Here is a 16425-nt window from a genome sequence, read left to right on the forward strand (position 1 = left end):
CTGAATAGTGCTGTTAGACTTCTCTGTCATCCACATTTTATGACACTTTGCCCACTTTCAAATTTGACAAAAACTAAGTGTTGATAAATTATTTTTACTGAAAAGATAACTGTTAAAGTTAATAAACAAAATCCCTAACATTCCTCCTACTCTTTACTGGACTCTCAATTGAGTGGAGTTTCTGAGATAGTTGACTTGGAAGTAACTTCAAGTAAGTTCATTTTTTCTGCGTGTTAATTTAGTTCTGGCCAATATAAGCTTGGGGGTTCCTCTACAGGAATAAATCAGGCTTCCTGAATATTTTTGTATTGAAACATTTATATTTTGGGCTGGTTCAGAGCATACTTGAGTAGTGTAGCTTGGTGAACTGACTACTTGGTGTGCAGAGGGAATTTATTGAATACCTAATTTACTAGTTAGGACTTCAATGGGGTAATAATGAGTAAGCTGAATGGTTGAAACTGTGCAGAATGTTCTCCCTTCAGGATTGCTCTTTGTTGATGGGGATTTGTTTCTTGGTGCTAAACGGACGTTACTCCTGTCTATGACTTCTCAGTCAGATAAAGCGTGGAACAAACACCCAACACAAATCCAATGTCAAATTTTCCATAAGATTGTATTACCCCCGTGCACGTCTGCCTAATGCCATGCAACGCTACCCTACTCTACGCTATGCGTTGTAACAAGTTCCCCACTGTCCAATTTTTTGTCGTCTTGCGTCGAGTACAATCGAAGAGAAAAGAACTGAATACTCATATTTTTATTTCAAACTATATGTATTTTCATCGTTATATTATTTAAAACATGCATTTTTTAATGTAAACCAAGTTAAACAGTTCATGAGTTTTTATAAAAATTATTTAATTGTAATGATTTGGCAGAAAATTTATCAAAACACTGGAATACCACTTATTGATAGAATGAATTTAACTGACCATTTATTAAATGGTTTTGCTCATAAAATTTCACTATCAATTTATTACATGGTTTTGCTCATTAAATTTCACTAACAATTTATTACATAACTTTGTTCATAAAATTTACTACATGATTTTGTTCATAAAATTTAACTAACAATTTATTACATGTTTTTGCTCCTAAAATTTAACTAACAATTTATTAAGTAACTTTGCTCATAAAATTTGACTAACAATTTATTACATGGTTTTGTTCATAAAATTTAACTAACAATTTATTACATGTTTTTGCTCCTAAAATTTAACTAACAATTTATTAAGTAACTTTGCTCATAAAATTTGACTAACAATTTATTACATGGTTTTGTTCATAAAATTTAACTAACAATTTATTAAGTAACTTTGCTCATAAAATTTAGCTAACAATTTATTACATGGTTTTGCTCATAAAATTTAACTAAAATTTATCACATGGTTTTGCTCATAAAATTTTAACTATTTATTACATGGTTTTGCTCGTAAAATTTAACTAACAATTTATTACATGGTTTCTCTCATAAAATTTAACTAACAATTTGTTATGTGACTGCTCATAAAATTCAACTGACAATTTATTACATGGTTTTGCTCACAACAATGCATTAAGATCAAAGAGGTGATGCGTTGTGTTTGTAATCATTGTCATACAGATCTGTGATACACATAGTGTGACTATCTGTGGGGTGTGCTTGATGTTGAACAGATGTGCACATCCTACCAAAACGAGACAAGGCATCGGGTCACGCGGCAATGCGTTGCATTAGGTGTGTTCCATGCTTCAATCTCCATGCCCCAATTCACGGTTGTCACCAGCAACACAGTTTTTACACCCAGTTTCATAGAACTAATATCAGGAAATTTGGTGCAATGACTTACCTTCAAAAGGCCTTAGTGAAATCTATGACATACATAATTTGGATATATTTGGAACCTCTTTTAATGTATTCAAGAAAGGAATACATAAATGCCTGTCATGGTTGTAATTAGTTTATTGATTATGTTACTCTGAAAACGAATTGTATTTCTTAATTTTAAATATTGTAATGACTGTACTGATTAGGTCATCCCCCTGTCACGGGCTAAAACAAATAAATAAAAAAACAAGGGGGATGAAATTGTCACCGCTATTGCCATGGGATTTTAATATTTTAAAATTTGTAGTAATTTAATTCAATTATACAGACAGTTGACTTTGTACGCCAAATTTTTACAATTTACAATACAAAAGTAAAAAAGAAAAAGTTTAATACAATGCCATCTAATAACGAATAATAATTCAAGGTGTATTATTGCATAAAAAATAATTTATATATAATTGCAATTATCATTTCTTAATAATACTTTATAATTTTATATTTTATCGGTTATTAATTTATAGGAATTTACTCAAATTCTTGTCAACTATTTATAAACCTTTGTGTGAACCTTTTCATAATATATATGTAAATAGAGTTATTGGACTACAGTATCATAGTAGAGTGTAATCTGTTATCTTTTTTAGGCCCGTATTTTTTTAAAAATCTTTATGGCATTTATCAAAATTGTTTGATTAATTTGTCTTTATTTTTCATAATTCCCGATATTTTAGAACGAAACACCTCCATTTCACTTGTGAGACAACCTCTAGATTCAATTCGAGAAATCACTGAGGATGTCGGATTATTTTTCAGATATTTTTAAGTTCATTTATAGTTTTTAAAAAAGTATTAGCTTTGTAACACAGTGTTGTCCAGGGGGATACTAAAAAGTTATTTAACACTTATTAAATTCATTTATCTCGACTAAAAACCTGAATTAATTGTATGTTATTTAACACATTTTGAGTAAACATATTGCTATTGCTAGATATATAAATGAAATGAACATAATTGAATGTTTAATATCAATGATTGTATTTAGTCATGATAGATATTTACATATGCAATATTATTTTTGTTTTTGATTACATTGTATTAAATTGTAAATATTGTTGTATTCAGTGTTAAATTCATTGTAATACTCTCGGATACATAATGTTTTTGGTGATTCCAGTTGGCATATATACAAACAATAAATCCCTTAGTTTCCTGGAGCATGCAACATATAATTGTCAATGAGAAAACCATGGATTGTCCAAATTCAATCCACATAATAGCAATAATTGACCTTTTAATTTGTTTATCATTATTCCAAAAGTCAGTATAATTGGAAAGTGCATTGTTTGAATAGGAATGGCACTTCTTGTGATATAATTGGTGTATGTTGTAATTACCACATACTTACCTTTTAATTTTAGTAAGAATGTTAATATTATTCTATGAATAATGTTTTCATTTTGGTGATATTTTAAACATCAAAATGCAATTCTTCAGCCGAGAGTCAAAAAGTCAGAATGCAACATTAAACATTATTAGTTACACTTACAAAACACTTCACTTCATATGCAAAATCATCTTTAGTTTTACCAATTGATTTAATCGATTCATTTGCATGTGTGACTGCCTATTGTCATGTTGTTCATTTCGATCAAATAGGGCAAATATTGTCTTAATTCTCTAATTCTTATTCGTCTTGCTTCATTTCATGTTTCATGATGTTGTGATGATTCAGTAGCATGTGATTGTGACATATGAAATATATTTTGTTCATTTCATTGTTCTGTTCCTTCTTCTGTTTTATTTTGTCTTTCATCTCGAATTCTCTTGGTAATATTTGTGCAATGACCAATATTTTGTGGTATTTTGAAACAACAACAAAATGCAATTCCAATAGCAATTCTACATCAGAAGTGTCAAAAAGACAGAATGTAAGATAATAAAGATAAATATAATTAATTCATAATATAGCAAAATCATCTCAATCAATTAGAAAACATCGAAAAACTTTGAATTTTATAAAAGTCAAAATGTTAATAAATCCAATTGCCAAAACAACAGCAAGTATCACATTTAATGAACTGAGTCTTTGGCAATGTTGGGGCTGAGTCAGTCTTGAAAGAAATTTGAGATTGCCTGTAAAAAAAAAAAAAAAAAATATATGTCAACCTGTAGATTTAAGATTGTTTTGTCCTGATGATGAACTGAAAATAAGTCGAACATTTGGCAGTAACAACTGAATTTGCTTTCTTTTTCAAGACCGTGCCTTTATCCAGAATTTTTGTGAAAAAAAAGGATATTTCTAATACTAAATAAAGAATATCAAACTTGTTCTGATTGCTTAGGATATAATTATAATAAATCAATGGTTATGTTTATTTCTATGCTCTGTAAATAGTTTATAGTTATTATTTTTCTTTGAATCATTTCCAACTATGCAAATAACTTTCTCAACTAATTTTCCTGTTTTAATGATGTAGTTTATACAAATTAAAAATTTGAGTTTTAGATTTTTTAAATGGACAAATTTGAATTTTTAATTACAAAATGTATCATATATTTATTTGAGAGTGCATTAGAGCCCTGTCAGACATTGAAGAAAATAACAAAATTACTCCCGTCTGGATGCCAGGACACACAGGGCAGAGGGGCAACGAAGAGGCTGATAAATTGGCCAAGGAAGGAAAGTTCAATGGGGACACCTGGCCCTGAACCCTGTGGCTTACCAAGCTGTCAAAAACGCGAATCCTTTAGACAGTGGATTAATAATAAGTACTCCGCTAAATGGGAATGTATCCCGGGACATGCGACATCGAGAGGCATGCGAAAAAGTTTATCAAAGGATCTTCCAGAAACCAATGGCAGAACTACTAAATCTAGGACGTGCTAGGACCAGGATAATAGTTGGACTGCTAACTGGACATTGCAGACTCCGGAGGCATAATCTATACATATAAACTCGGGGAGGCAGAAACAATCCTGTGCAGATATTGCCAAGAAGAAGAAGAAACAGCGGAACACGTCCTCTGTTGGTGTGAAGGCTTAGGTAGGCTGAGATTCCTAATCCTGTAATCCTGGAAGAGGAAGAGGAAAAAAACACGAAAGTCACAAGTATGAAAATGCCTATTAAATAAATAAATTATGAGCGTAATTTATGACCGGTCCATCCCTTCGAAGGGGTGGAATCATATCGGAACGAACAACTCGCCCCTTCTGCAAGTGTGGCTCCAGGATCTGCCCCATTATCTACAGAAATCAAATCTCAAAAGACGAACAGCAAAGTCCAAACTGGATTCGCAAATGAGGAACGAGGGGCGCCCACACGAGCCGTGAATTTCTTAATGTCTACTTACATTCGTCTTTTTTCACAGAAAGGTATTCAATTGACATTTATATAATTGAGAAAACCAGAATTCACAATTGGCCGCTTACAGTCGAATCGAGAGCATTAATTCTAGATCAGCATCGATTATTCGACGAATTAATAAATACACATCGCTGTGTCGTAAAATAATAGTTTCCGTTATTACCCGAACTGTTGATTCCTTCAAACTGCCGAACTTCGGTCGCCCCAATTTCCACGAGAGAATTACGAGGATATCGTGGAATTTTCCGGAAAGGCGAAAACCCGGTTTGCGTGTTCGGCCACAATCAAGCACCGATATAAGCGCGGAAAAAACACCATGGAAGATTGTAGAACCCTGCTCGGATCCAATGGGACCCAGGAACGAAATAACGTTCAGTCCGTTGACATTTATGATCGACCTTTAATTATCAGCGTGATGATTATCTCTTTTGTTCTCAGGAGACACAATGTGCTAAGCTCAGACCTTCAGTAAGGTAAATGTTAATTATAAGTGTAACAAAGTTCTTTACAAACGTTCGAACATCCTATCAACAGCGACCAGTGTTCTTTTAGTAGTAAAAACAATATAAACACACAGATTGAACAAAAAAATTATCGGTCGCCGACGCGTCTACTTAGTCGTACTGTTTAACACTTAACGTAAAAAGACGTTATTTCATTGTGCACTATATATGAAAACATAATTTCATAAATTCATTTTTCTACAACTTAAATCATTAAACATTTACTTATCCGTTATTCATCGTGATTCTTTTGATACCAAGTGTTTTACTTATGCATAAACATAAATTATGTTACTCTGACGGAATCAGGGCAATTTGACATCGGTAAACCGTTTAATTAAGGTGGTTAATACCAACAGCAGATATCGATCTGACGGAAAATTCACTGTCGAGTACCAGTTTCCTCACGATTCAGATCACAGCCACAACGATTACATTTTTTCTATGTACAAAATTACAGCGATAACTAATCGATCTATTACTTGTATTCCTGAAACCGGAAAATACACCGATGGACAAATTTAACGCACCCCCTCAATTTATTTAGTTTAAAATTAAATCCATTATCTTTCTACATTAGTTAAAGGTTAATTGGCAGCTATCGTAGTCAAAATAAACAGTAAATAATGCTTTGTTTACTTCCTCTCTTTACTTTTGTACAGATTAATCCCATTCAGAGAAACAAGGCTTCACACTAGAAGGCCAGGACAGGGCCGACCTAGGTCGACAGGCGAGAAAGGCCACAGATTCAACAGTCATCAGGCCCTACGAAACCGCAGCATTGGGGGAAATGAGATCAAAAATCGGATAAGACAAGTCCGAAATGTTTCGATTTCCTCCAGGACAGTAAGAAGAAGGCTCAATGAAAATAAGCTCAGGGCCCGTACCGACTTAAATCTTCAGATGGGCATAATTTTATATGGTGACGCTGAGGAGTAAGGTGGCATTGATGGGGCGGCATTTCCTTGGAAGCCCGCACCAATTGGTTTTTGTGCAAGATCTCTAACTTCACCGAGGAACTTACGAGACATAACCGAAGAACATGTAATGCCATCCCCCCACATCAGTGACAGATACTTGCTAATGCAGGATAATGCCAGGTCCCTTAAAACACGTACTGTGGACTACCTGAATGAGGTTGAGATTTGAACCCAATCGAACACATTTGTGACCAACTTAAGCGACGAGTACGACGGAGAAACCCCGCTCCTAACACCCTAGAAAAGTTGGAAAATGCTGTACTTGATGAATTGGAAAGAATTCCTTAGGATTTTATCAGAAATATTTTCCAAGGAATGCAAACGAGTTTAACGAACGTGATTCGTGCCAGCGTTGGAAATACTAAAGTTTTTTAAACATTTTTATTTGTTTTTTAATTGTCTGTTGTTTTAATATTCAATATTTTTTTAAAGAATTCGGTAAACATTTTCGTTTTAAATGTCTTATTTTTACAACCGAAACTATTTTTGGTATGGTAAATATATCAATAAACCTAAATCTATTAAAATTTAAGGATGGTGCGTTTATTTTGTCAATCAGTGTATTTTATGAGTTTTATTCTAGGTTCATAACTTAACGGCTGATAAGAAAAATCGGAAAATTCGCAGTTCGGTGTCTTATCGTTCTTCTGAATTGCAATCTATCGATTGTTTTCGTTAAGTTTTTTTTCTGGTCGAGTATACGGAGGGTTATTTCTTTTACAGAGAATATCCTGCTTCTCAAAACTTGCCAAACTACTTTTGGCACACCTGGGCACAGTCTGCATCTCACGTACTGAGCTTGGAAACTTTCTTTTTTTAAATTTCGAAAATAAAACATTTCGGTTTAGCCTGGCTACGGGAAGGACGGAGTTACAGAGTTACTCGGCCAAATTACCAATCATTTAAGAGCTGAGCTCGAAGGGACAAGTCCAATTTGAACTGCCCTTTGTCTATGCGACAAAACAGAAAAATAACGGTCACGCCGACGGTGAAATTGCCCTCGTGGCCGGAGTTAATGATATCGCACAAATCTTCTATCCCGCACGAAATCTTGTGGGTCGTTATTCCACGAGCTTTCTTTTCTTTCTAAATGTCAGAGGACGAAGAATCGGGGGAATTAGATTTTTTCTCTTTTTATTCGCCCGGTGGTAAAATTGGCTCAGCACCTTTCAATATTCACCGAAAGCTTATCTCGTTTCCGGTGAGCTTTAGTGAGCCGCAGTAAAGCTCGCGTGTTCCGAGCTCAATTTACCTTCTCCGTCGGAACATTCCCCTCGGGTTTAAAGTGTATCACACGGCTTTCTTCCTGATGGCATCCGAAGACGAACACGGCTAATTCTTACCACTGTTATTCGCTCAATTACCGATTCACGGAAACAAACAAAACCATACCTACATGTTAAAAACAAGACATACTTTTTCTTCTATTTATCAGAACGGTGAGAACAAAGTAACGAAGAGTTCGCGTTGGTTTTCCTTTTGTTTATCATAATTTAATTTTGCAACTTTTAATTTTATGGAATAAATAAACAATAGCATATTCGTCGACCTTTCCCTCCGATGGTTTTCCCATTCTACACTGATTTTTTAGGGTTTTCAGAGGCGAATCCATTATTTTTCGACAGCCATGACGACGGCTGTTTGAATGTTGAAACTTGTAGGCGGTGGCAAGTTTTTTCAATTCACGTAATAGCCCTGTACCAGCAGCACCTTTGCCTATTACCCGCATCGCCTATTTTCAGGACAATTCAACATTAAACACTATCAGGAACATGCATTTTTCATAGGCTTGAAGATGGACGATTAGCTTTTTAGCAAGATTTCCCCTAACTTAAGAAAAACTAACATCCATTCTTTGAGCGCTTTGAGGCGAGTTCCACAAAAATACGGAATACGATTTTCGTTTTTTTTTTTTTTTAAATTCCTTTAGCATTCGCCTTTTCAACTGTAGAATTTAAAGGAACAAAATGAGATTAAAATATGCATATTTACATTGACGTAGTCCTTTGTGTATAAGCACGAGTTATTATAAAACGAAAAAAGGGACTAAAATCAAGAGTAAACTCTTGCGAATGTGAAATGTTTTCGAAGAGGTTTTATTGAGATTACCTGGCTGTAGGAATTCAGAAATGCATTATGAAATGCATTCGAAAGCCTGGAAAATATTTCTTCTTATCGATAGGTAAGTAATAAACCTAAAATCGTCAAAAAAGACTGTTTCTATTTCAAAGTTGTCGCTATCCTGAAAAGTTAAGATTTTTCCCATATAACCCATTATTTCAGAATCTATTGTACCAATTCGACTTTTTTTGTTAATTACTTTCCAGATATTAGATATTATTTTGCACAGATACTCTTTTAATCTGATCACAAATCCATTGAAAAGAAAAGAAAAAAACATGTAATTTTGTGTTGGTCATAAAATATTTATTTTTTAATTTTTCAAGAACCCTCTATGCAATATTTGGTATTTTAAAATAAATAAAATACCTGTGAAAATTGGTCAAAATCTGTAATAGTTTCTGAAGTAACGGGTCTTGGGTTAAACTAGAATTACTGGGGTTTCGAAAATGAAAGAAAGAAAAAATAGCTGTTAAAGGAGTGTCTCCTTAGAATAAACCATAGGTTAAAGTTAAAATGATTAATATTTTGACACAAAAATAAACCTTGTCGTGGTGATCAAAATAATAACAACGAACTATATAAACAAAATCCAAATGAGTTACTGTGAAAATTAACATAGAAATATAATAATTACTGAGTAAATTTAAAATTGTGGTTAAATAGACTCTGGAGGGAGAGGAGGTGCATGTAAAGATGTTTAAAAGAGGTAAGGGCATTGTGGGTATTTAGGGGGAGGGAGTTCCAAAATTTTGGTGCTCGGTCAAAGAAAAACCGTTTAAAGGTGCATGTTTTATGCCGGGAAAGGATTAGGCCACAGGGAGATGAGCGTGTATTGCAGGAGTGGAAAGAGGATTTGAATAGGGTGGATTGGATAATTCTTGGTCTAAGAGGTAAAGTAAGTAACCAAGGAAAGACTTCTGGAAGAGTGATAGAGCCAGGATAAGTCCGAATACGGCCGTGGTATCCCGGACCCTCAGGATATGCCGAATAAAAACCAAAAACAAAAACCGAAAATGCGTACTGAAAAACCGCTTAATTTGAACTAATGTTACGTTCGTAAGCATGGTTGTGTTGAAGAAGTCAACCTGACATAAAATGAAAACGTAAAACACGTAAAATATCGGAATAGAAAAAAACGGATGTGCCGACGGAAGATTTTGACACTGTTCCCTTGTAGCTGAAAGGTCATTCGAAAGGTTTCAATATTTGGAATGACACATATCTAGATGACAATGCGGGAAAACTCAACGGGAAAGGTTGCCGATTTTGACCTTTCGAACCGAGGCTCTGAATTTAGGGCCGGTTTTTTAATGAAGGGCAGGCGATGTTTTTCGTGTAACGACACGACTTGACTTCGGCCGGCAAAAAGTTGTAAATTATTAGGTAGAATAAATTGGTCCGGCTGGCCATAGCATCAGCGCAATATTCTCAGAGGATCCATTAGCCTCTATCGGCTTTAGGCCCGTAATCATACGCCTTTTCGCCTAGGGGCGGGTGTGGTCGTTAAAAACAACAAAGGGGATGAGGTAACGGCCGTTACGTCACTACTCGCGTGACCGCGCTCAGACACGCAGCTACTGAGATAGATGACTCCGTGATTTCATCTCGGCTTAGCTGGGTCGAGGCGGCCGAGATAAGCTTAGCCGATGTGGATTATCTGGACGGCCGGTCCGGTCGATATCTTTGTTGCTCCACACCCAGTGGAAGGTTGTAACTTTCCTTCCCTTGAATAGTGATATTCTCCTTCAGCATCGAACCCACTCCCCTGTAGAACGGGCTGGGCCGCTCCGTTCCGAACGGAGATTTTATATCAGTACGCTCATATGTTATTTACTTTTTCACCTTAATTTTTAAAACACGATTTCTGAACTTTCAACAGTTTAAATTCAATTTCCTTTCGGCCAATGCACATGTTGAACAGACCAGCGCTGTTCACTTTTATTTTATAGAAGTAGAAAGCCGCAAGACGCAGGTCACCGAGGGTGTCTCCTCGCTCGACTGGGAAATAGGATCACGCGATGAACGACGGATGTGCCGCAGGACAAACTGAAAAAGCGACCACATCCCAGGAAAGGCCTTCTTCAAACGTCCTCGGACGGCCGTCTTCGATAGTACGAGTAAGCAAGTAGCCAGACTATTGTTCATTTTCATATTTCACAACTGTAGACATTTGCTTGTACGTTTTCAGCGTGATGCGGATAGAAGATGGGAAATAATGCCAATTCTATTCCTACAGGAGGAGGTCCAGCCTTCAGGAGCAATATCAAGCATAAAGATCATGAGCCAGATCGCTTGTCTTGGGGCAGCGCTGCGCGTCGAACAGATAGCAGCCAGAATGCGGTTAAGCCTGGAGAGGAAATTGGTGGGCGGACAGAAAGAGTCGCCGAAACTTTTCGTCACGTTGGTGGGGACGGATCGAACATCTCAAGAAATCCATCCTCAGCCCACGAGAGGCACGCGGTTTGGGCACCTCGGCCGAGCCCTCAGAACGTGGTCGGAGGGCGTGAAGCACTTCTTTACCATCCTACAATCGAAATACAACCCCTCACAGATGAACTGCTGATGGCCGAACTCCCAAAGTATAAAAAGAAATTTTCAGAATCGATTCAATTTCAGCCGACAAAAACGGACAAGGAAGAACGAAATAGACTCCCGGGACTGACCAAACCCTACTCTCAGTTCCAAAGGGGCAACGGGAAGACGATAGTAAAAGACGTCTGTAACAAGATCAGCGAACTGAAAGAGGCCATCGTCTCTCCTCAGATACAAAAGAAATACCTTCCCGGCCTCGACAGTCCTTTCGGCGATTTTACTCAGGAAAAAAAGAAAAGGTCAGAACTCTGGCCCAGTCTCGCCAACACTGCTCATTTTGAGCAGTATCTACCAAAAGAAAACAGAGAACCCGAATTGATAGACAGGGTAGAGAAGGACTTAAAACAAGAAATGATTAAGGTCCGAAACAAACAGATGAAAGAAGTCAAACAATCGGAAGAAACGTATTTAGTGGAATTGAAAAAAGATTTGATGAAATTGTCTTCGAAGAATAATGCCGACGAGAAAGCGCAGCTGGACGCACTAAACTTGGATCTGATAAAACACGACTTATCAATTGATAATCAAGAAATGCAAGAAAAGCAAAGTGCAAGAGCCGTCGAAAGTGTGAAATACGTCTGGGAGGACGAGACACCCACATTGGACAAAGCCAAGTTTCCTGTTAACATTTCAGAAAATACATCCAAGGAGGCTGAAAAGACGAGAGCGCCAGATGAAATCGACAAAGATCTATTGAAAAATTTCAAGAGTGAAAATATAACGCTAACGAAAAAGAATCAAAACAGGATTAGAAAAATAGAAATTAACTCAGTCCCGGAGGAATTTGTCGAAGAGAATAGCGAATTTTCCATCCTCGACGAAACTTTAATGGACAGCTTCGAAGACATAACTCTGCAAGAATTCAGCGAATTGGACAACTCCTTGGACAGAATCCCGGATTTCCCGAAAGACGAAACTGAAGCCATGGATGGACCTTCGGTCAACGAGGACAGGACGGAGAGCCCTCCTCTCCTCACAGGGTTCGAAAGCCGTCCGTTCGATCTCACAAAAATCACAATCGACTCCCCATCCGCGCCGCCTTTCAAGCCCAGGTTTTTCAAAAATGCCACTCAAAACGCACCAAAAAAGAAAGTCGGCGATACGAAAGATTTGACCCTGGTCGAACACGGATACGCAAAAAATGATCTGATACGTGACAACGCAGAATCGTCGATGGAGGCGAAAGACGAGCCGCTCGACTACGAACACAGCTACGTCAAAGAAGAGCGCTCCGTCGAGGCCGGCCGGGCCCTTCGGTTTCTTTCTGTCTTCGGTCCGCATCGCGAAGGCGCGGTTAACAGACGCAAAGACGATCGGACTACAAATGCTGAAAGCTCCACCTTCGAAAAGAAAGAGCCGTGGTCTCCCATTGCCAAGTTCCACGACCGGAGGGAAGAAAGTCGAACTCAAAGCCGCGATGACAACCCTGTAGGAGACTGGGTCCGCCTGGAAAACCTGAGCAAAGCCAACAAAAAACCAAACTTTTCCAGCTCCAATAAAACACGACCATTTTAAAGCAAGATAGATTCACAGCAAATCCAAACAATACCCTACATCAAAATATACACTTAACACGATTAGTAGCATATCGTATATTAAAATAAGACTCACCAAACGATTTAAAATGCTTTATTACCTACTCAACTTACAATCAAAATTACCATTAAAATCAAAACTTTCGACAGACCTATTACAACCTACCAAAACCTATTTGTATGTACGGGTACTAAGCATATGGATCGGCCAAATATTCCAATATTCAAAGATTACGAAGTTTTCAATCCAAAACTTTAAGACTAATTATTTCTGCCCCCATTTTACGTAACCAATAACCCACTTAACATAGACCTTCATCCATCAAAACATATTACGTGAGTTTTCATAGTAAATTACAAAATCACATTAACACACAAATACTATTACTCTGTTCCTCATAATCAACACGTAAATGTCTGAAAAGAGTATGGATAAGAGATCTCATAAATGATTAATATCATTTTATTAATCCAAAGCCGATGGGTAGCTTGTACAGTTGTAGATACAAATAAATGAAGTGACAAAAAATGTTATCCCTTTAATCCATTTTCTTGGCGCCCAAAGATTTGTTAAATTTAAATTAGACTGGGAGTTTGACGAATTTCAGAGAGAGAGAGAGAGAGAGAGAGAGAGAGAGAGAGAGAGAGAGAGAGAGAGAGAGAGAGAGTGTGTATGTGTGAGAGAGAGAGAGCGTTTTACTCTGGAATTTGGAATTTATTTAACATATAATTTTACATACATTTTGTAAAAAAAGTGAATAAAAGGAGAAATGTCTAGGACATTATACATCCTTATTTATGGTAGGGTACTTAAATATATTTACAGTTCTTCTTAATTTGGCCTAAGGAATAAAGAACAATGGTGAAAAATTATCATAATAAAGTGGGAAGTTTATGGGCCGACAAACAGCTGAGGTCATCGCCGGCCCTCTGCGTGTTTTCCTTCTTTTTCTCTTCTTTCGCGCGTATTTTGTTTTAAACTGCAGCCAATTGAGCGTCTCGATCTGGTTACTGACTCTCTGATTTTAAATATATACTACTTTTTTTTCTCCTTGGCTTTGAATATATACTACAATTAATTAAGGTTTTTAGTTGAGACGAAAAAAAGTTAATGGCACGAGAGGGATTCGAACCCACGACCTTCGGCTAGATACGCCGCTGCTCTACCACCTGAGCTATCGTGACCTCGATCCACTCGGACATCAACTCCCCATCACAACCCCACCTTATGAGTTTCGAATCCCTCTCGTGCCATTATCTTTTTTTCGTCTCAACTAAAAACCTTAATTAATTGTAATGTTTAATTGGTCAAGCGGACCACGCTCTTACATTTAATGTCTTATTAGTACTCTCAGCACTAAGTTCAAAAACAATTTCATGCATATGGCTTATTCGAGGACTTCTTTTAGAGGATGTTATTTACCTTAAAAATTTGTTTTGATTTGTTTGTAAGCACTTTATATTGGTGTTACTTGTGTAGCTCCATACCTGACAGGCGTATAACATCATGGGTCTAACTATGGTTTTATATATAATTAGTTTATTTTGGAGGAACATCCCTGATTCTCTACACATTACTGGGAACAGAGATTTGATAGCAAGCTTCCCATTATCAACCTTTTTACGAGTGTTGATACTAACGTTAATTTTGCTATTGAGGTGTAAACCAAGGTACTGAAAACTTATTAAATCCATTAGAGTTCGTGGTCACTGGCCAAATAACTTATTTTAATTAATTAATCTTTATGTAAGGTATTGGTTGAGATAAAAAGTCAGTGTCACGAGCGGGATTCGAACCCACGATCTTCGGCTAGATACGCCGCTGCTCTACCACTTGAGCTGTCGTGGCTTCGATCCACTCGGACACCAACTCCCCATCTCAACCTACAACCCTTCGAATTTTCCTCCTTTTTGCCATTTCTTAAATGTCTCTATTCGATTCTCGGCGACAAATGAAATGGCCACGGAGAGCTTTAGCGAAGAAATACTTCATTTCACTTATTAAATCCATTAGAGTTCGTGGTCCGATTGTCCAAATAACTTATTTCAATTAATTAAACTTTATGTCAGATATTGGTTGAGATAATGTACGGTATTGAACACTATTGCGCCAAGGAACATTTGAGTCACCGATTCTTATAAATTCCCCCTATGTATAAGATGTCGTTTTGAGAATTGAATTGCCTCAGTTTTTGTTGTGTTTAACCTGAATTTCCATCTGTGGCAAAACCTAACGAGAGTTTTACTTTTTGTACTCTATTTGAAATAGAATAACTAATAACATTAGTACTCTATAAAACGCTTACACTAAAAAAAATATTGTTCCTGATCATTTCTATATCAACGTTTCAATGTGATCATTATTTGACGTTTTCGAATTTAAAAAAGTATATTTCAATACCTTATTGTGTATTTAAGGGCTTTGATGTTGTTCTTATCGAAAAATATTCACTCTCGTTTCATGATTTTTGTTATTCTGTTGTGTACCTACAAAAATTGGTCTGTACCATTTTAATAACCCTCTACCCGTTTTTTTAATCTTCAAAATATTGTTTTCGATATAAGATATATTTTCATAAGTGCTTTCATTTTTAAAATTATAGTTTAAGCGAGCCAAATAATAGGAGGGAAGTTTCATCGTTAAGCCGGTCCGACGTCAGATTGTTTAGAGCTGTAAATGCAGGGTTTGCTGCCAGGAGACTATAGCCGCATTTGGCTCGTGTAGCTCGAAGGGCTGCGTGCCCACCGGTAAATATCTGCTTTATTTGCATATTTATTTTAACAAAGTGGGTCGAGCCCCCACCACATCAGAATGAATAAGTTGAAGGAACCCCCGTCGAAAGAAACGACATTTTTTTTTTGAAGACCAGATTTAGTCCGCTATAACAGCTTTTCTCTCAAATTCACAAGGAGCCGGACGCAGGTCATAACTGGGTCATCGTTTATGGGCTCCGTTCGATATGCCATTCGCCGTTGGACAATAATATTATGCAAAGCGGTGTGATTGATGAAAGGGGAATTTATCGTGAATTCAATATTTCAGGACACGTCTTTAGAACTATGTTTACAATAGGTTTATACGATTTTGTTAAAATGATCAAAAGCGGTCAGGGGGTTATTGTTATTATAAAGATGACTAATCAATCGTTACACGAGGGCTTCCTAGCCCCATACTGATGAAGAACAATTTAAAGCTCTCCTAGAGACCACAGACTCTAATACGGAGGATATACGAAGCCATAATAAGAATTAATATTGTCATAGGTTTTTTATTTACGAGGGTTCGCAACAGCAGAGGTCATATAAACCCCCAGGGTGCCGGTGTTTTTGAAAAAAACAAAAAAACATTTGTAAGTAAGTCGGGTTTGAATGCAGGGCCGCAGGATTCGAACCCGGGACCTCTACCTTACAGTTATGAGCGCCTAAACCATTGCGGCCACCGACGCCCCCTTGTCAAAGTTTCAAACTTAGATTAATATATCTAGCAGTAAGACGGAGCCAAAATTCTTAACCA

The 16425-nt window shown here is 36.8% G+C and overlaps 1 protein-coding gene across 2 annotated transcripts; it reads left to right on the top strand.

Annotated features, from left to right (window-relative positions):
* Positions 1 to 10605: 10605 nt before the first annotated feature.
* LOC106673082 lies at positions 10606 to 12956 on the top strand. 2 transcript variants are annotated; one of them, XM_014405034.1, is made up of 2 exons: positions 10606 to 10901; positions 10973 to 12956. In XM_014405034.1, exon 2 carries the CDS (start codon positions 10990 to 10992, stop codon positions 12889 to 12891), a length of 1902 nt encoding a protein of 633 aa, XP_014260520.1. In that variant the 5' UTR covers positions 10606 to 10901; positions 10973 to 10989; the 3' UTR covers positions 12892 to 12956. The 2 variants fall into 2 exon arrangements, with proteins under 2 accessions (XP_014260520.1, XP_014260521.1); XM_014405035.1 differs by having other exon boundaries at positions 11021 to 12956.
* The last annotated feature ends 3469 nt before the right edge of the window (positions 12957 to 16425 follow it).

Source organism: Cimex lectularius, unplaced genomic scaffold (genome assembly GCF_000648675.2).
Source record: "Cimex lectularius strain Harlan isolate CLEC.00 unplaced genomic scaffold, Clec_2.1 scaffold99, whole genome shotgun sequence".
In the NCBI taxonomy this organism is placed as follows: Eukaryota; Metazoa; Arthropoda; class Insecta; order Hemiptera; family Cimicidae; genus Cimex; species Cimex lectularius.